We start from the raw sequence: 21244 nt of genomic DNA on the forward strand, positions 1-21244 counted from the left end.
AATTTCCTACAGCTCCGCAAAAATCTTTCTTTTTTCTGTTGGAAAAAGAAAAGCAAATTTTATTTTTGTCATTTCATAAAAAAAAGGCGTGTGCCCAAGAGGGGGGTCCGTGGACAAATTGTAACGGTTACAAGTAATTTTATTACTTTAAAAAGTAATCAGATTACTCTTGTGATTACTGCCTAATAAAAGTAATCAACTGATTACAAAATTACTCCAAAAAGTAATCGATTACAAGTAGTTTGATTACTTGTAATGCTTACGGTACAAGTCTGCTTGTAGGTTGATTGTGTTAAATAGCTTATCAGTGAGAGTAAAACTACTTACTCTGTGGCCACAACATTATCCAATATTCTCCGCCATTTTTTAAAATAAGTGATGCACCCCTGATTACCCCTGAAGCACTGCATGCCAGTTAAAAAAGAAACAAAAAAACCATAGGGGTATGAAAGGGCATCATGAGAAATTGCATTAAAAAGTACTTGTACTTTGAAAGTACATTGTATTTATAGTATTTTACTTCAAATACATTGCACCCAGTGTGCTTACTACTTTACTCGAAGTACATAACCTCTCATTTACTTTGTACTTTACTTCAAGTAATTTTTAGATGTTCTTTACCCAACACTGACAGAATGCCGACTCTGTGATGGTGATTGATGTGAACTAGTGCTTCAAGTGGTATTCACACAATGGAGAAATCCCTCCTCAGCTTCGTTGTTCACTCTGACGAGGTACCAGTAGCAGTGATGTTGGCGTTAGCAGTCGAATTTAGTAGTTTCTACACTTGGCATCTAGGCGTCAAGCGACGAAATATTGTTAAAAGCACACTAATTCATTGCAAAACAGCGATCATTTGTATGGCACGAGCACAGCCTTTACCCCCCACTGGGGAGTTCACATCACCGTGCTGCATTGCAGAAGTGTGATGTTTTCGTTACAAGATGCATGCTCCTGGGAGAGATCCTCGGGATTTCTCCCTCGTGCGAGGACAGCTTTGAGAATGTCTCGTTAGTAACCTGTTCTTGAGAAATGGTTTGTTATGACAAATTTTACTGAGGGTGGCATCGGTCGCCGAGTGCATCAGACACTGCTGCTCGGAGCATGTGGAGCAAAAGCTGGCGCTGCGGGATTCAGAGATCCTGGGTTGAATCCTTGCCTGTGTTGTTTTGATCTGGATGAGCATCTACTGGCGTGCGGGCGTGTATCGCTACTACAAGGTGCACAGTGAAAAGCCCTAGGCTAGCAGTGGTACTGCACCGGTAAAATGTCTCGTCTACGGCAGTGACACCAGATGCCCATTGGGGCTGACTAACTTCCCACTGTCTAGACATATGCACACTACAATATTTATATTTTATGAAGTGAACACCAGCAAGGAGCTTTCGTATGTTACAAAAGGTTAATGACAGGCTCTTACATCCGTTGCTGCTCCCCTCTTCCAGGTGCACCCCAGTGGCGGCATGAGGATGCGTCCCACCAAGAAGTTTCTGCTGGCCCTCGTGCTGTCTGGTGCCACACTGACGGCTCTCTCCTACTGGGCGCGCTGCAGCACGGCCAGTCCCCTGAGCGCGGTGGATGTTGGGGCGCTGCTTGGACAGGCCGAATCACGAGGCAACACCAACCTGGCTGCAAAGGGTCGTGCCCACGTGTCTCAGGTAAGTGCTGTGAGACATAGTTCCACTGGAATGGACGAACGAAGGCCCAAAGTACTTTCAGAAGCGAATGAAACGCGAGCAGCGGTGTGCGTGGACTACCTGGAGCCTGATAAAATTGTGGGGTGGATTTGGGTTCTGTAAGGGTGTGCACATCAGAATAAGTGCTCTCTCTCACAGACCCCCCCTCCACTCCACATTTTTATCAGCCTCCAGGTAGCGTGACATGTATCGAAGGCCATGTGCTCTGCCGTTTGCGTTTCATTCATTCCTGGTAGTGCATGAGGGGCTTTACTGTGCTGTGCAGTTGGTGCAAACGTGACATTGACACTTTTTTTTTTTTTGATTCTGCTTTGAAAGGGTGTTGACCAGAACCAAACCTTACTGCTAAGGTTAGTGCCCGGAATAAGTGCTTTCTACCACACTGTTGTTGTTTTTATGTCATTGAAAGAGGAAAAACTGGTAGTTGCATGCTTGTTGTCACCGACGGTATTGTGCTTTTTACATTGGTGCGCCGGTGTTTATCAAACAGAGGAGGTCATTTTAACTCAAAGCATTTTACTGTTAAAATGCAACATAAACAAAAACAACCTCTTTGGCAAGGCCATGCTGTAACAACACCAACAATGAGCAAGTTGCATGTACACAATAACCAATTGCTTTTACATTGGTCTGATGACAATACTGCCGAGTTTATACTTTGGAGCGTTTAGTGTAGATGCATCTCGAAACTGTAGCCTCAGTTCTTTCGAGCTGTCTCTGTGCACAATAGAATTAGGGTTTCTCTGCAAAATGAATGGGTTCTTTCAACAAACCTCTACCCTGACCCGTTATTTCTGCTGGGACAGTATCAATTTTGTTCTCCAAAGACAGCTAAATCCAGAGGTATAGAGTTTTTGCCTGCGCAGGGAGGCAAAAGCTAGGCAAGTGTGTCGAGGGAGGGAGCATGAAAAAGTTAAAAAATTTTAATTGTGCACTAATTAAATGAAGCATATATTTCACACCTCTTAGACAGTGAACACCGCAGAAGGCCACAAGAGTTCCTTCTTCCACATCTTGCCCCAAACAGTGTGTCAATAAATCTACGTCGTTTACTGTCATACATGGACTGGATTTGAAGTAACCGGGCTCAAAATGTTCTGAGGCTTTGCGATAGAACTATGAATGAACCATCCCGAGAGCTAGTATGCGGGCTTGAAAACTAATTTGCGCCACCCCCGCAGGACATCCCGTGCATCATCAACGACGAGTACTCTGTCTCGTGCCGGCGGGAAGCCTCGGAGGTGTATGTGCCCTTCAGCTTCCTGCGCAAGTACTTTGAGGTATACGGCAAGCTGGCCTATCGAGAGGGCAAGGAGGTGCTGGACTGGCAGCACAGCTACTCCAAGGTCATGGTGCCCCAGGCCAGGTACCAGCACACGGGGCCCTTCCTCTGGTTCGAGAACTACAACGTGGCTGTCAGGGACCGCGTCAAGTGCATCAGTGGCCTCGAAGGTGAGCACTGCCGCAGCGGTTGCAGGAAACAAGGTTACCTGCTCAACTTGTGGCCACGTTAAGTGGCCGCGTGATCTGCTGCCGATTATGTGCCACTAGTGTTCGCCGCAGCCACACGCTGGGTTTGGCAAAGCACTTGGCGCATGCTGCATTCGAGGCATTGGTAGGCTTAATTCTATTACTTTCATTGCAGCAATACTACACGAGCCGCCGCCCAAATGCTTATCGAGGCAATGATTGTCACAAACTTAGGTCGAGTGCTCGTGCAGTGCTCAATCATGTCAAAACTATGAGCACCATTTGACTATTGTCGTCACCACGGGGTAACTCCCGTGGCAACATCAACAGTGCAAACCTCGTGGATATTATGTCGTAGAGTTTTGCTAAAGAGAGACTGAAAGATAAAATCTGCGTAATCTCTATGTCGGCTCCCTAGGTAAACTTTGTTTGTTTTTTGCAACTTTCTTTCTGAGCAAAATTTTAAAAAATATTTTTGCAATATACAGTTGCCGATAGATTTTTCGGACGCCGATAATTCGGCCTCGTTCGATATTTCAGACCTAAAGGAGGAACCGTGACCTGCCCAATAGAAATAGTGCATATTCACGACCAATGTTTCAGACAGCTTGAAGTACGAAAGTTAAATTTTTTGGACAAAATCGTCACGAGCAATCAGCGGGAAACACTACCGAGAAGCAACCATTTTAGATTTTATGTTGGCTGCACATGGATTGGCTTGGTTTGGCAGTGCTATTTAAATACTGCTAAGCCCTTCTGCTAGGTGACGCTATACAACTTCTTTTTTTTTTCTCGAGCTGCGCATCATTCTTTTTATTATTATTATTGTTTCCATTTTGCCTTGTTCATTTGCCATTGCAGTCATGGACATGTGCCTTTATTCTCGACTCGGTGAATCGTGTTTTCGGGCTACACTGGCTTGGATGTCATTGCCCCATCTGTTCTTCTGCCACCGCGATCTGTTGCTAAGAAGCGCAGAAAGTGCTCGACCATAATGTTAGAAAAGAAGGCAGTGACTCTCAAGCTAACAGAAAGTTGTTGAATGCAAACGGAGGTGTAACCTAAAACAAGGCGCGCAGGCATAACCTGAAGCAAGGCACTATTTACGGCTTTTTAAAGCCCGCTTAGACGTAATAAAGGCATGTTTTTAAATCTACCGATTTTTCGGACTGCTCTATTATTCGGACATTCTTTTGGACCGTGCGAAGTCTGAAAAATCGGTCGGCAACTGTATATATCCTGTATTTCATTTACCGCTAAGCCGACAGGGCAGTAAGCTGTCGATCTCGCACCGCTAAGTCATGCTCTTTTGGTGAGCTCATGTGCAGGAAATAGGGTCAGGCAATAGAAGTCTGGCAATTAATTGGTCCAGCCAGCATGTAGTTTGCAACACTCCGTCTGCTACACACTCACAGTGAATGAAGTATAGTCATACCTTCATGGTAAACTCTGAAAAACTCACTTTTGTAATTTATTTAAAGTTAGATGCATTTAGCCCAAGCCGTAAGTCTTGTTTTCGGCCTTAACGAAGAGATACTTGTAAACGTATATAAAATATATTATTTTGAGTGGTTGGTGGCAAAATAGTGGGGCAGAAAATTTGGTTGGCTGTTTGGCACCTGCCATTATTTTGTGCCTTCTGTCTGTTGTGTGAGTGCTGCAGAGTTGGTGTTTTAATATAAACTTCGTTTGGGGTAGCATTGCCTCTCCGACCATATGTATGATCATAACTTCTCAAGCAGTCAAAGGAAACAGAGTACATTTCTCCTTTGCATTTTTTTCTAGCTTTTTGCTTACTGTTTCCTTCTTTGTGGGAGTCAATTTTCTGTGCTTGTGTTTCCCCATACGTGATAGATGCCAATAAATGTCAATGTTTTCCTACTTCACTGAATGTTAATTTATTATGCTTTCAATCGTGTCAAACTAACTTGACAAAAAAAAGAAACTGGAAACATTTAGGAATACTGTGCATAGATGTATTCCCTCGGGAGTGCATGATTTTATTTTTGAAAAAGAAACATGTAGTTAAGGTAAGCACTTTATTAGTGCTACCTGGGAGTGACTGATTAAGGGAGCATCGAAAGCGAAAATCAATGGCACCGGGGTCTCTAGAGTGTTTTTCTGCAAAGTTATCCACGAAAATATTGTGCCATTTACGAAACAAATTTATCAAGAATACAGGAACATACAATGGGTCCTAGCAGTATAGTTAACTCCTATTTTATTTTTTGCATGTCCCAACCCATTCAACCCTTTGAGTGTTGACTCCCAAGTATACTCACGCGCTTTTCCTGGCACCACCCCTGCCACGCCCGAGTCTACTCGTTTCAAATTTTCAATTTATTCCCTGCCACTCCTAACTTAGCTGAGGCTGACAAAATATTTTTTTTTCGTGGAAGCGTTGTCTATGGACAGCCCATTGAACAATATTTTTTAGTTGTGGTTTCGCTGTGGTCTCGCCTTGTGACGCCAGGTGGAGAGTTTTGTGGAGGAAATTTCCTCCGTATCCGTTTCCGAGTCAACATTGTTTTTGAGTGGAAAACCCATGTGCTTCAACTTCATGCTCCTTGATGAATGCTGAAATCCAGGAACTGCTAATGAATTCAGAATCTGTGGACAGTGAAACTGAGTGTACTTGGTATACTGATCAACATGATGACGAGTTGTCATCACCTGAAAGGCTACTCAAAAAGAAAAAACTCTACGAGACTTGCCCCAACTGGACTCACAATGACCTTGTTCCCAGTGTTTACAGTTTTGGCTCGTCGTCTTTCGGAGTCTGTAATGCGGGCATCATGGTAACATCAAAGGAAATGGAGCACTTTGAGTTCCTGTTCACTCAAAATTCCTATTATGGATGCAATTGTTGAGCAGACAAACTTATATACTGGCAAGTACTTGCGTCGCGTATGCCGTTCTGACCAGTCGCGCGTGCAAGAAAGGAAGCGCGTAAACGCAAATGAAGTGTACATGTTCTTGACAGTGACACTGCTAATGGCACATGCCAAAGGAAGTGCCAAAATCACTCTACATGTGCTCAGCACGCGAGGTGCGATTTTGCGTGGTACCGTGTTTAGAGGAATACCACACAAAGAAAATTTGCTTTAAATTGAAGACATTCAGAAGTTAAAGAACTCTTAGAATGTAAAGCAATGATATCTGGTAAATAAATGTACATATTGAAACAAGCAACCGCATTTCTGCACTGCGTCCAAAAATTATTTTTTGTGTAGCGAAAAAATCTTGGCACAGGGCATGCGTGCATGCTGCTGGGACGAAAAAAACCCGGCACTTAAGGGGTTAAGGAACCTTTCAGTCTTTTAGTGCTTCCTGGCCGCTTCGTCAACAGACTCTCCCGGTGTTGCGCAGGGGTGCCCATCTCGACGCAGTGGGACCCCCGGGGCCACCTGTACCCGGTGCAGATTGCCCAGTTCGGCCTAAGCCACTTCAGCAAGAACTTGAGCGAGCCTCGCCCCCTGGTGATCGTGCTGGACGACGGCATCCGGGCCCAGTACGGCTCCTGGGTGGCCTCCTCCAAGGGCAAGGCCGGCTACACCCGCTTCGTGGACGACACCGCCCAGAGCCACGTGGTGGAGTTCACTACCAGTGGTGCGCATCCTTGCAACCTTTCCTAGGCGGTGGGGAAGAGAGGGCACTTGGTAACCGAGGGTGTCGGAGGCACGCCACGCGGCACCTCGACCCTGTTCAAATGCAGCGCTGGCTGGATGTTGATCGTCGATGAAGTAGGGCATGCACAAGTTAGAAATAATGAGAGGAGTCAGGCGGGTCAGTGAACGTTTGACGTTGTGAAATCCTGTCTCGGGATTCTTACCATGCTGACAGGAAGTTATCTGTGTGCATACTCTGGTTAGTGTGGGTAATAGGGAACATGGTGAAAGTGGGCATGCACTCTCCCCCTTACGTCATCCTTCCTTGCGGCTGAGAGGTGAAAAGAAAGTGCTTTGTCGTGTCTCGGTGCCTCAACACTATCCTTGGCTTTCCCCTGTGCACTGTGGTGTCTACTGTCGTCAAACTCGAGGGAGGCCATGCTCAACCTGTACTGCTTTTCTTTTTTTGATCAGTGGAGGAGGGTTTTGCAGCACACTATGTAATAATGATTTTCACTTTGTTTTTAAGGTCTAAATGTCTACAATACTTCATTTTAAAAACATTAAGGGGATATGCAAGTAAAAGAATGGCATTATTTTGCAAAAAATTGTTGAGGGGTTTTTATGGTGTTTTATTATTTTTGAATCTTTATGTTTTATGTATAAAAATAATTAGTGCCGGATATGATTGCAAAATTAGTTAAATACACATTTAAAGTCCTCTAAGCTACCCAGAACGGCATGAATTTGAGCCATTTTTTTCTGCGTGGTTCTTCAAGTTGCGACGTCGCCTACTTAGTGGTGTCGGAACAGGGGGGAGGCAAGGCAAGGCCACTCCCCCGGACACTTCTTAAGGCCCTGTCACACTAAGGCAACACGATGGCAACAGCAACACAACACATTGTCCGACAGTCGGGCAACTTGTTGCTACTCGCTCCCCTTGTTGTCTGACTAACCTGTCACATCGCAGCAACAGCAGGACAACATGGACGACAACTAAAACGTTGCCTCGGTATGGCAGCTTTCGGCAACAAAAACAGCAACAACTTGTGTTGGACAACGTGTGTTGCCCTGATCGCTGGCTGAGCGAATTTTGGACTGGCAACACGACAACAGAGATAGCTTTGATGGCAGAGCTAGTTGCCCCATCAATACTGTCTTACTCAAATAAAGGCTTGGAAAACCTTATTTAACAATAATTAAGGCTGACGTCGATTGTCGAAATGGTCACAGCTATGGTCGTTAACGTTCAGACTGATTTTGAAATTGGAACTGCTGAGAGACCAGCTCACATTACTGCTGGTGAAACAAAATGGCATGCCTACTCACCTGATAAAGTATAATGAAAATAATCCAGGAAAGCAAAGAATCTAAGCATTAAAACAACCATTCTGATCATGATCATTGATGCCTGGAACTTGAAAAAAGCCACTACCAGCCATCTGATTTGTTTAAAAAATACCCAGGACGTTTTGGGGAATGAAGCGATCTCATAGCAGGCGGTAGACAGACAGCATTAAAAAATATTTATTTCACCAATTGTTATGAAGGCCGATAGTTTTTAACAGTTTAGCTAACACCACGCTACAAAAGACGCTTTGGGGTATTGCCAGTGCTAACTCAAGTCTACAGTAGAAATAAGATTTGCATGAAGGAAAGAACCGGACAGAAACTCTTCATACGGTTTTCCTCGGCTAAGGCTATCTGCTTTGTGAGCGAATGAAGAACGTTTTGATAAAATAAAGGGTGAAAAATACTCTGTGTCAAGTTTTCTAATCACAGTGACTGGGTGATGTTGTCTAGCAGATTACCTAGCAGAGCGCGTTGAAAAACTACAGTAAACACCGAAAAAGAAGACAATTTATTCAATCCCATTGAGTTGTGGAGGCCACTATATCGGCCAGACTGGAAGATGCCTAAATGTTCGCCTTAGGGAGAACCACTTAGAAGTTACCAAGGCATCATCGGAATCATTCCGCCCAATAGTTGTGCATGCCCATACCTGCCACGATTGCACCCCAAACTTTGAAAACAGCACTGCGCTTGATTAACACAGATAACTGTGGGCCCAAAATAATTGAAGTGTTTAAGATCAGATACGCTGCGAATAATGTCTCTGAGCCTTCTTTGGTGTTATTGTCAAAAGAGCTCGAGTTCCTCGTGCCAGAATTATCGTAAAAAAGCGTATTTGGGCCAATTATTAATTTTGCCTTCTTTTCCATTTTTTTCTTCTTCCTGTTCCCCTTTCTCAGGGGTTAATTTTCTTCCTTTCTTTTCTTCTTCCCTTTCCCCACTTTTTAGAAGTTAATTTCCGTAATTTTTCCTATCATTTTAATTTGGTATTTAAAAAAAAAAAAATGTGGGTAATTTGGTTTTATATTAAATTTTGAGTATTTTCGCTTTCTTTCAATTCTTTGGAGTTCAAGGTCGTAGCGTCATGGGCATCTCATAAATGTTTGTTGCTCATTAAAAGAACTGTGTGTGTCTGTGTTCGTCTTTTACGTGATATTTCTGTGTTTTCTGATGTCTCGTAATTTCCGGCTCTTCCAACACACTAGCATTTTGTAGTCACATTTCCAGCGATTCCGTGCCGCACACAAACAAAAGCAAACAGTCAAGAAGGTGAATTGTTTCCGTGTTGTCCCCGCCGACAGCTTGGTGTGACAGGGCTGTCGGACTACAAATCGGACAACGCGGTGGCCGGGCGGCAGCAACATGTTGCCTGACTGTTGTTTTGGCTGCAATGTGACAGGGTCGCCGGCAACATGATGTCCTCGTGTTACCGGATAGAGTTGTCCATCTGTTGCCTCAGTGTGACAGGGCTTTAGTAATGGCGGCTCGCAAGCTCGACAGTTTGAAAATTTCTTGAAGTACCGGTTTTTAAGATATATCGCAGGCAAGAATTTTCCAGATTCTGAGTGACATGCTAAATATTCATCACCATGGAACTAATTATTCGAGGCCTCAGTTATTTGCAGTTATCTCAAAGTCACAAGCAAAAATTGGGTGCTCGCAGAAATAATACTTTTCCGAATTTCAGGCTTGAGAACACATGGCTAGAAAGCGAGCGCTTTTTGGCCGCAAGTAACATGTCAGTTGCATCCTGTTGACTCATTGAGTTGCAGTGATTTCAATAGTGGCATCCCAAAAGTCCATTTTTCCCATTTTGGATTATCTTTTGCTTCAAGGTCACCTCAGAAAAGCGCTCTATTCTCTCTTTTCGACTAGCACAAAGAGAGATAGGGAAACAGATCCATTTACTGTCCAAACCATATTTCAAAAAAGGTGAATTAAGTTGTTTCATGGGAAAGTTAGTCAATCAACTAAGTAATCTCGGACATATGCCTGCCTCCCCTCCCCCCTCTCTCCTCCACCCCTCATGCCAAAGGGAATGAGATCATGTGATGAACCGTCTTGGTAAAAAAGCCAAGGCTGTAGCTGCTGCAGTCTTTCCTCCTTGCCTCTTTTCATTATTTTGGAGGAGCACAAGAGTTCTTTTCTTACTAGGCTGTTTTTTTTGTTTCTTTTTGTTTGCATGGAATGAACGAGTAGAGAACATATTTACGGACTCAACTGCATACAATGCCGTCGTGTTGGCCAGATTTTCTGAACCACTTAGCTCGTCTTCAAGGCACTGCCTTCGCGCAGCAGAATGATGTATTTCGTTTTCCCGCAGATAATCTCTCACTCTGCCTGGGGGGAAACGATGCTGTCCCTCTCGTTTGTGCGTCAAGTTTTGCTGCTGAAAAGGGAGCTCTTCCGAAAACCTTCCTCACCCCATCCGGCTCGATTCTGTTTGACAAAAGGTCTCAATACCTTTTGTCAAGCAGAAAGCCTTGGAGATGTGGATGAAAAGGCGAGACAATTGGCTGAGCACCGACGTTAAAAACAAAGTCGTCGAAATCATGGCCCACGAGCTGCTGCAGGGCATCATACAGGAGCTAAAGCATTCAGCCTTCTTTAGCATCGTTACCTACCTACGGCACGACGTATGTGTCATCCTCTGAGCAGTTCTTGCTGTTTATCAAGTGTGTGGATCTAGACACTTTGCATGTAAAGGAGATTTTTGTTGGCTTGTACAACCTGAGTGATACCGAAGCCACAACTCTTTTTGCTGTGATCAAAGACATGGTCGTGCAGTTGGGTCTAGACTTCCAGAACCTTCGTGGGCAGTGCGTGCTGCCAACATGTCGGGAAGGTTAAACAGGGTGCAAAAAAAAGTGACTGTAGTGCAGCAAAGAGCTGTGTACATTCATTGCAGCAGCCACACCTTAGATCCTCTGCTTCAGGCGGTTGGACAAGGCTGCGAGCTGATTCGCAACGCGTTTGCCATCATTAAGTGTGTTTCAGGAATCACCTTGGAGTCAGCAAATCAAATGAAAACATATCAGAATGTTGCAATACCTCCTGGCCGCAAGAGCAAAGAATGTGCTATCACCAGTGGAAAAGCATTCAAGGTTCTTCCCCCGTGCCCCACCCCATGAACTGTATGAGTAAAAGCGATGACTCACTTCATTGAACTACGAAAGAGTACAACTAACCCTGCAAGACATTTTATATGACAAGGGGTATTCGCGAGACGACAATAAGGCAGCAATACACGGCTTTCTGAAGAAAATGCAAAAGTTCGAGACCGTGTTCTGTCTCAACTACACCATCACAATATTTGGACCATGCGCAGAACTTGCCACACTGCTGCAGAAATCAGATACTTTTGTGGGACGGAGGTACTGGGCGACGGGCAACGGTGGTCCGGGTAGCACACTTGACAAGGCAAAAAAAAGGAGAGTGGTTTCAGAGAAGTGTACGAATGTACGGAGGGAGTAGCAAAAAAGCACAAGCTAAAGGCCCCTTCAAGCAAAACCGCGTGATGTGGTCCTCCAAGAAGGTTCGAGCACAGCAGCAAGCCCTGTTAATCAGCGTTCCTCGATGCGGAGGCAAGCGTTCGGAAGTATTTCTACAAAACATTAGATTGTGTTCGCGCCGAGCTTGAACGATGATTCAAACAATTAGAATGCAAGGTCTCACACATTTGGAGCAAATCATGTTGTGTGCTATTCAAGAGAAGCCACGAATTGCAGAAGTTGAAAAAAAGTTAGGGTCGCGTGCACATCTGATTTTCACCTGGAAAGCCTTTCAAGGTAGGAAGCGGTCAGATCTGCTCTGTGCCTGAGTTGTGCCTTGCTCTTGGCAGACAAGTCCCGGAGGTCAAGAGGATGATCACAGAAGTGATGCGCCTTGTTGCAGTGCCAGCGTCGGCACTGCCGAATGACAGTACCAGTGTCAGCAGCATTGGCTGAATGAAGTTTCAGTGCACTCCAACGTATCGGGAATTACCTCACAGCTACCATGGCACAAAAGGCACTGACTCGGGTGATACTGCTGCACGTAAATAGTGACTGAGCAGCAAAACTTGATCTCAACTTTATCGCGAGAGAGTTTGTGTCAAGGACGGCCGAACGACAAACCGTTTTTGGGCACCATTAATCTCTTCCTTATTTCACGCTGTTTGAAGACATCAGCAAGGGAGAAAAATAATTTTACCACAGTTCAAAAGCGAAAGGACATATATATTTGTTCTAAATGAATGTTTGTGAGTGTTTTGTTTTTATAATTCTATACTGTCCAAACTGTTTCATTCCCCGCTCATCCCATTCCCATTGCTCCCCGACCTCCGAAATACTTCCGACGCCACTGCGCCTGCCATCACATTTACGTTGACAAATAGGCCTAGCCGTCCCTTCTTTAGCTTTAATTTCTCACGGAAATTTATTAACAATATACTATTTTCTGCACCGTAAAAGAGTATAGCTAGACATCTATGCTGACATTCAAACACCTTTTTCCTTTTATGTAATTTTGAGGCTTCTTCACAGTTTGTGCACAAGAATTTTTGTTCTTAATATTGTCCTATCACAACCGAATTTGGCGTGAATACACTTTAGAATATGTAGAATGCAACTGCCTAGGTAAGGTTAGAATGTATATATATATTATATTTATGAAAAATTTCAGAAATGTTTGTTAGCCTCTTGAAATTGCATTTTTGCTATTTTTAATTATTTTGAAATGAAAGAAGCATAGCCCACATTATTTTTGTTGTTCATTGCACTCAATAGATTAAAAGGAGAGAATTAGTTCATTTTAATAGGCTTTTTTAAGTGTGTTGCCATGTCTCACGTGTGCACAAAATCACATTTTTTTCTGCATGTACATTGCATCGAGAACCTAAGAAAATCTGCTATATCTAATCTAACGCCAGATTTATAAAAAGAAGATTAAGCACCAGAAACTGTAAGATGCTTAATCTTTTTTTTCTCATCCTAAATATTAGTAAAAAATTTCCCTTGGCACATGTCCCCTAAAACTGTGTTTAGTGCAGCATTTTTTAATGTGGAAGCCGACTCATGCCAGGGGTCACCAAGAGCAGCCCACTGTTGTACCACATGGTTTATTTGGATTGAGGTGGCGATGCAGGCGTGTTGGTTCATGACTTAAGAAATTGGGAACAGCGCGCAAAAGAGACGAGCACAATGAGAGTAGAACACAGGACAAGTGCTGACTATCAACTGAAGTTTTATTAAAAACGGCTCAAACAAGCAAACATCACAAACCCAACCAACGCCAAAACAACCAATCGCATGTCGCTCAGCATGCATCTATAAAATCTATCTCCTTTTTGTGAAGATGAACTGAAGGCTGGCTGACGCAGTGCCCCGAGCCAGCTTTTTCGATTGCATGCACCTCCAGCACCTCTTTGTGCACTTTTGTGCGCCCCCTGCCATTGGTTACGGTATCTTTGAAGACAGCCGGTGAAACAAGCAGTCTCTGCAGTGTATGTATAATTGACTTCCTGTCATTGACCGCAGGGAAAGGGCATGTTCACGCATTCTCTCATTGACGCAGTGTCCCGACGTCCTATATGAACCCGGCTACATGACAATGGGATTTTGTAGATGACACCCACCACGCAATCCACAAACTTGTTGACATGTTTAACCGTACATGACCTCTTGTTACTGTTTGCCTGGTTTACGCACGGGCAAAGTTGTGCTAATTTACGAGGCGCTGAAAAAAACCATTGGCACATTGAACCGGTTAGCCACTTTTTTCAAATTATGTGAAACCTTATGTATACGCCAACTCATCTCTGTTACGCCACGGCGCGGTGGTGGTGCGTTGGTCGCACTTCCGGTCTGGGGCTGTGGGCGGATGTTCCAATGTGAGACGAGCATTCCTGCGTTGTTTTGAAAGGAACCAGAAAAAACCTACCTTCTCGTCAAAACGCCACGACTGGGGCTGTACCAAAAGAGTCGAGAAAGGTTTGAAGGTCAGTTTTCATGTGCTCGGTTCGTCCGAGATTGTGGATATGTGCCGTGAAAAGGAAAAGTCAGACACCGTTGCACCACGATTGCTTGGGCGGGAGGCAATTTGGGTTGAATTCATGGATAGTTTGGCCGTCATATTTATTTATTTTGTTCCAACATGAAAGCGGGAAAACTGTCATGTTGTACGGACCACCTGCAGGCTACGTTCAGTGTGTCTTCAAGTTCACTCGGCCGCCTGATTGTTCAAACTGTCGTCTGCTCTTTCAAACTTTTCTGCTTGTCGTCTGCTTTTTCAGACGACACCGGCCTGTAGACCAAACCATGGTCGGTAATTGTGATAAGAAGTGAGTGCAGGCCTCAAAAGACAAGTTTGAAGGTTCGTTGAGTTAAGCAGGCTCGGTGTGAGCAGTAGATACAAAGAGATGTTGATCATTCTTACCAGTGGCCATCACCGACTTCTTATATCTGATTCACTTGGTGCGATTCTGCTTGCAATTTTCAGTATCAACGTCGACCATCTCAGCTACGGTTGACGCTTTTGCAGCCCGAACGACGTTGTGACTGAAAATTGCGAGTGGACTCTCATCATGCGAATCGGGCTATAGCGTCCATTCTGCGGCGTCCATGCGGAATGAATCATCTCATCTCACATTATTCATGCGAAGTATTGCGGTGTAACGAGCCTAGGTAATTTCGCCGAGGCCGCTCAAGTAGTCGGACATTGCCTGGAAGACATAAAATCGAGAAGTCCAACACGAAAAAAAGCACGGGGACTCACACCGATGATGACAACATCGCAATTCCACTGTTTGTTTATGGGCGACGGCGAACCTCTTGCCCACACTCCATCGCGCATGCGCGCTGCCGGTGGCGACTGCTATAATCTGTTTCATACTTAGCGTGCAACGCTGCCAAAGCTACTGGCGCGAGCGCGTGGCTTCATGTATAGTTTTGTTTGCGCGAGAACTCGTGCAAATGATCAACGAGATCAAGCCCCACGCTCGAGCCAGTAGCTTTGACAGCGTTGCACGCTAAGTATGAAACAGAGTATAGGGCCTCTCCGGTTTATTTGTAAACATGAGTTGGTGTGAGTTTCTTGTATTAGGACCAGCTTTAGTTATGCAAACACCCATGCAGCTGCAGCCCTTACAAAAGCTACTCACTTGCTCTAAGAGACTTTGCTGTGGTATACATTAAGACAAAATATGGTGTTGGCTTTGGCTAAATGTTGTCAAATATCTGTTCATGACATCCCACTCAAACACTGGTCAATAACTGGCCCATGAAAGGGGCTGTACACTGTATGTCAGCAGTTGGATGTGTCTTATTGGATATTCCTTCATGCAGACCTCAGGGGACCTTCCAGTGGCATAGCCAGGGCGAAGACATATGGGGCTTCAGTCCCCCCCGTGAAATCCAGCCGATCCTATGTTATGTATATACATGAACTCTGACACTCCCCCTCCCCTCCCCCCCCTCCGCACACTAAGTCATGGACATCTCAATCGCCTAAGCCCCTTTCCCCCACCTTCAAAAAAAATTCCTGGCTACAGTCGAACCCTGATATATTGAATTCCAAGGAATCTCAAAATAGTAGTTTGATATATCGATAATTCAATATAGTATAAAAAAATGTTAATTTAAACTCTCTTTCGAAATTTTGTGCATCTACAATCATTATTGAAGAATGTGACAAACGAAAACTTGCCAATTAATTCAGCCAAGAACTCCTAAATACTGTAAAACTTTGTTAAAGCGTAGTTTGCAAGAAGCACAAGCATTGCGGCTAGTGTGGTGCACTTCACTGCGGATACGCGCCATCTCAGCAGCACGAGCGAGCGAAGGAATGCGAAAATAAAGGAGAAAGCCAAAATTTAAGGAAAGGTTGGGATGCATAAAAAAAAGCACCACTCTTCTCATCTCTTAATCCATAGAAAAAAGAAATTCAAACAACCAAGAAAACTGGCATAAAGTCAAAGGAAGCGAGAAAAGGCAAGAAACAAAGTGGCAGAAGAAAAATGTGAACAAGGATAAAAAATGCCATTGAAGTATGATTGCAAAAACGTTGTTGACACTCTTAACCAGTTCAAATTTTTTTTTTCTCAATGGAATTAAAAAGACATTGATGCCCCCAAAATTTATGTTATTTTTTGCCAGGCAATATGGTGTCGGAAGACTGCCCAATCAGTATTTTGCTACAGTGTCACATATATTTTTAATAAAGTAAAAAAATACAACTGCTTGAAACCGAAACAGAAACTGGACTGGGGAGGAAGAAAAAACTTAGAGGAGGAGACAGAAGGTGGAAGTCCCATGGCTGGGATACTTTTTTGCCCCCAAACAACGCATTCACAGGTTTTAGAAGCCAGAAAAAATGGGTATCATATTTCTTTTCTATTTTTATTATTGTGTGTATGCCTTCAATGATTCACGGCTTTGATTATATATTTGGTGGTTATGTCTAAACCATAGAAAACAGCACGTGGCCACGGAGAAGAGAGTGAGTGCGACTCAAACCAGCCAGTTCTCAATCGGCTTTTTTCGGTCAAAAAGAAAACGAATTTCGAGCCGCAAATTGTTTTCTGGGCAGCTGGATTCTTATATGGTATGTACAAATAAGAACCTTGGCGAGCATAAATACCCTGTCAGTGTCCCTTTAAGGAGTGAAGGCAATGTGTTAGTTTCCCTTCTGCTTCCTGGCTTTTTTCGCTGCAAACTCCAACAACAGGCAAACAAGCTTCCTGCGTCCCCTTTGCGCGGCCCTCACCTCGGGACACACATTACATAGACGAGGATCCTCTTTTTTGTCCAAAATGCATGTTTTGAATCAAGCAATCAATATCTTGTACTGCCTTGGCACATGCAAATTGATTGCAGGACCAGCTATGGCAGTGTTCGGGGAAAGCCTCCCTACCAGGGGGAGTTTGGCACCCTGGGGTGCTATGTTGCACTTTTTGGACTCTTAGGAGACTAGGGAGAAGGAAGTGACATCAACGATACAGCAAACGCAGATTGGATGTTGACAGAAGAAAACAAAATCAACATCCAATCTGCATTTGCTGCATTGTTGATGTCACTTCTTTCTCCCTAGTCTCCTGGGAGTCCAAAAAGCTCAACATAGCACCCCTGTTCAATGTATCGAATGTCCCAGGTGGTCGGAGTTCGATACAGACGCACAAGGCTCCTATACTTTTACATTGGATTTTCATGAGGATGTTTTGACTGTTTGAAATAGACAACAATTAGAAATACCTAGGTTCAATATACTCGGGTTCGACTGTACTTCTCGGCACGATGCAGATGGCTCATAATATGTCCCAAGGAAGCTAGCCTTTGCACCTGCTGTAAACCCGACCTTACAGAGAAGAGTTCCCATAATGTGCCACACTTCATTGAAAAAGTCAGTACAGTGCAATCCACCCATAATGATAATGAGAAAACCCGAAAATTGAAGCGCTATAACCAGATTATCATTGTATCTGGACTAGAAGCTGAGCGTTTCCAGTCTTGGAAATAAAAACTGATCAGTATAGGCAGTACATGATTATATCTGGTATCAATATAAGTGGATTGAACTGTACAAAAATGGCAGATGCTCGTGGGGAAAACGCACGAAGACAAAATATCTCGAAATGTTAACCTACACTTTGTTCGGAGTCTTAGCCTTTTTGGGACGAAGTCTCTCGGCGAAATATTGACTGCTTGTACGAGGCTCTGCAAAAGGTTCCTCCTTAACGAAATTCATTATCAAGGCGGTCGTGTCGGCTACCAATTACGATTGCAGAAAGAGTGAGCGCTTTGATAACCTCGACTGTCTCTTGCCCCTCTTCCCTGACCCAACTCTCGCAGGCACAGCGGAAGACCAGGGAGTGGCCTTTGCCCTGAGGAAGGAGCTATACAACCTCACCCTCTCGGTCGACCTCCGCGTCATCTTCAACGGCAGCCTCAGCGTTGTCCTCACAGCAGGCGGCGGCGGCGGCAAGCCGTCACTTTACGGAGTTCACTACATCATGACGGACACACACCTGGCGGTAGACGACCGCGACATCTACTACGGCATTGGCACGAGCCGCTCTTGGATGCATCTCACGCGCGACCTCGGCGTCGACCTGGTCAAGGGCCTGAGCTTCGGCCAGCACCGGACCGCCGCCCGGCCCCGCAACCTCCGCGTACACAGCATCGTCCTCCGCGGGCACGGGCTCCTCGACAACCTGACCCTCTCGTCGAGCGCCCACGAGGCCCACTTCTTCGACGCGGCAGACTGGTTCGTCCGCCGCCAGGACGACGCGGGTGGCTGGCCGATCAAAGTAACTCGCCGCCTCTCCAACGGGATGCTGGAACTTGAGCCCGGCTGGTATTCAGCCATGGCCCAGGGTCAGGCCATGTCGGTGCTGACGCGGGCGTTTGCGGCGACGGGAAAGAGGGACTACCTGGACGCCGCGCTGCGTGCGGTCGGTCCGTTTCGGATACGCTCAGAGAGCCGCGGCGTCATGACGACCTTCCTCGGGAAATTTGTGTGGTACGAGGAGTACCCGACGGTGCCCAGTTCCTTCGTGCTCAATGGCTTCATCTACTCGCTGTTTGGGCTCTACGACCTCAAGTCGACATGCGGGGAGGGGTCTTCGGAGGAGCTGTGTAGGGACGCGGCAAAGCTCTTTGCGGACGGAATGGTGTCGCTCAAGAGAATGCTGCCACTGTTCGACACCGGGTCGGGCACGGTGTACGACCTGAGGCACTTTTCGCTGGGGGTGGCTCCCAACCTAGCTCGCTGGGACTACCACACCACGCACATCAACCAGCTGCTTTACCTGGGGACGATCGACGATGATCCCGTGTTTGGGGCAACGGCCGAGCGCTGGGTGCAGTACATGAAGGGCAAGAGGGCCCCTCACAACTAGGAGGGGCGAGGGAGAAAACTGTAGGAGGACCAAGCTTCCTTGTGGCCGAGATTGTGCGGGTGTCTGGTTTTCCCCTTCTCGTTTGCACACAAGGAAGGCAAACTGCAAAGTCGTTTCTTACGAAGGAACGTCGGTAAAGTTAAGACGAACGACGCTTCGGTAAAGGTGCCAAAGTAAACGTTTACGTTTTCTTCGTGCGGAAGGTCTGCATTTAGCCAGTTTTTTGTATTTGAATGCTCGTGTCTCTCCGAAATCTGAGGTGACTTTGTAGGCGATCTTGCGAGCTCTTTGAGCACTAACGTCTGTGTCTTGACTGTATAATATTCAACGTTGGTAGCGTTATGATTTATATTCCCAAATTGCTCGACAACCTGTTGTCCCGCCGAGCTTTTCTATCTTGGTACAAAGTAGGGAGCGACAGAAACTGCCCTCTTGCTTTGAAGCGTCTTGTGTGCCGACCTTCCTTTGGTCTGGAACCTTACCGTGTATGCGTGCCTCCAATGACGAGATATCCGGGGAGTGTATATTTTGATGGGCGAGCTCGTTCCAAAGGGCAGATCTACACTTTCAGCGGATGACGTGTTCCTTTGGAGTTATATTTACGAGGCCTCCCGCCCTGCCGGTTGGCTTGGTCGTACCAGGCGCAACTGGATACCATTGTCTTTCACTTCAATAGCAGCCACAAAAGACTGTCACAGACATTGTTTCTCCAGCTTGCCCAAGCCCAGGCAAGGGCTTGTGTGCCCACCTTGTGGGCGTTCAGTTATAGAAGACTGGGAAACTTTAATTGTCAGTTGCTGTTAAGAAAGGTGTGCTCGTCTCGTCGCATGTTTCGCACTCGTTCACCGACAATTTGAGTTTGTGAAATTGTTTCCTGACATCGATGCTCTTAGTCCTGGTTTTGCAGAGGAATGTAATGAAATGGTGGACTTTATATATATATAGTCAAAAGCCGTAAATGAGATTGTGTTGTTCAGAAAAATATTCTAGAACACTTTCTGGTTGTTGATGCATCATGGACGATTTGCATCCTTAATATGGTGATAGACTCCTTCGTAAAATTCTTGAAATCAAATGCAGCACATACACTCTTGGACATTGTGAGCTAAAATCACCAAGCAGTGAGTGTGCCTGGAGAGCAGACAAAAGACATAAATGTCAAAAAAGCTATAGAACAGTGCCCAAAGAACTTGTGGCTAAACGCCTTCGTTGCGGCTACTTCAGCTTATGTTATGCATGCAGGACCTCCATATTGGCACTCTGCAACTTCAGCTTACATCGTCCAAGGCTGTACCTTCTGCAATACTTACAAGAAGACTTTGACGAGCGTGTTGGGACAGATGTAACAGTAAGAAAGCACAAAACAAACAGAGGGACAAAAACAGACATGTACAAGCTTGTACATGTCTGTTTTTGTCCCTCTGTTTGTTTTGTGCTTTCTTACTGTTACAAATACTTACAAGTTTGCACATTCTCAGTTACATTTAAGGTTCATACTTCTCCCTTCCCACTCTTAGTCAGATTATACATTTGTTGTCTGGGAAGGATGGTTAATGTGGACATGAGAGGAGTCGTTTTTAACTTTACATAAATGTAAGTCTGAATGCTTAAATCGGCCACATCAGGACCACCTTAGAATAAATTTCCAGAGATAGAATCATAATTCATTATGAGTTCACGTGGTACAGTTAAAAGTGTTGCAGCTCATCACATTAGTGCACATTGAAACTCCAAAGGGCTAACATATCTTGATAATGAAAAATGCTGAGACCCATCTGGACATCTTGTCAATTTAATCTTGTTCTATTTCATTGATATCTAAAGGTCTCTCTGACTCAGCTATATATCGTCTAAACAAGCTGTTTCATAAAACAAAAAGAAAAAAAAAAGAAGCTTGTGAAGCATTTTGAGGTTACACCAAACCAATCTGTGATTGGTTGGTGAAACTTTCAATGACAGACAGTTGCTCAGTTTTGATTAAAGCTAAATACCCATCTGAATCTCTTCACAACTAACTGTGTTCCGATCAAGGTTTCTAGTAACTGGACAACGGGTAGCGGCTAATACGTCGATCATAACATTCCACTTTATGTTCTGTTGTAGCCAGCTTTGTGAATGTGCTGAATTTATTAATTGTTTAATAATTACTTAGCGATCAATCCCTGAGCGCCTTTGACCTGGGGGTTCAAGGGGGCCTCTGAAATGCTAAGAATTGATGACGAAAAAAGAACTCACAATATTTA

General features: G+C 44.8%; 1 protein-coding gene across 1 annotated transcript in view; it reads left to right on the plus strand.

The window, feature by feature from the left end:
- LOC8033338 (D-glucuronyl C5-epimerase B) overlaps nucleotides 1-20299 on the plus strand; it is a 94382-nt gene extending 74083 nt beyond the window's left edge. The window contains exons 3-6 of the mRNA XM_029988122.4: nucleotides 1446-1658; nucleotides 2879-3149; nucleotides 6537-6776; nucleotides 17953-20299. Coding sequence (XP_029843982.2) covers nucleotides 1464-1658; nucleotides 2879-3149; nucleotides 6537-6776; nucleotides 17953-19001 — 1755 coding nt within the window. The 5' untranslated portion in view covers nucleotides 1446-1463 and the 3' untranslated portion in view covers nucleotides 19002-20299. The remainder of the gene's footprint in view (nucleotides 1-1445; nucleotides 1659-2878; nucleotides 3150-6536; nucleotides 6777-17952) is intronic.
- Nucleotides 20300-21244: the final 945 nt, after the last annotated feature.

This window comes from Ixodes scapularis, unplaced genomic scaffold (genome assembly GCF_016920785.2).
Source record: "Ixodes scapularis isolate PalLabHiFi unplaced genomic scaffold, ASM1692078v2 PGA_scaffold1__304_contigs__length_218370807, whole genome shotgun sequence".
In the NCBI taxonomy this organism is placed as follows: domain Eukaryota; kingdom Metazoa; phylum Arthropoda; class Arachnida; order Ixodida; family Ixodidae; genus Ixodes; species Ixodes scapularis.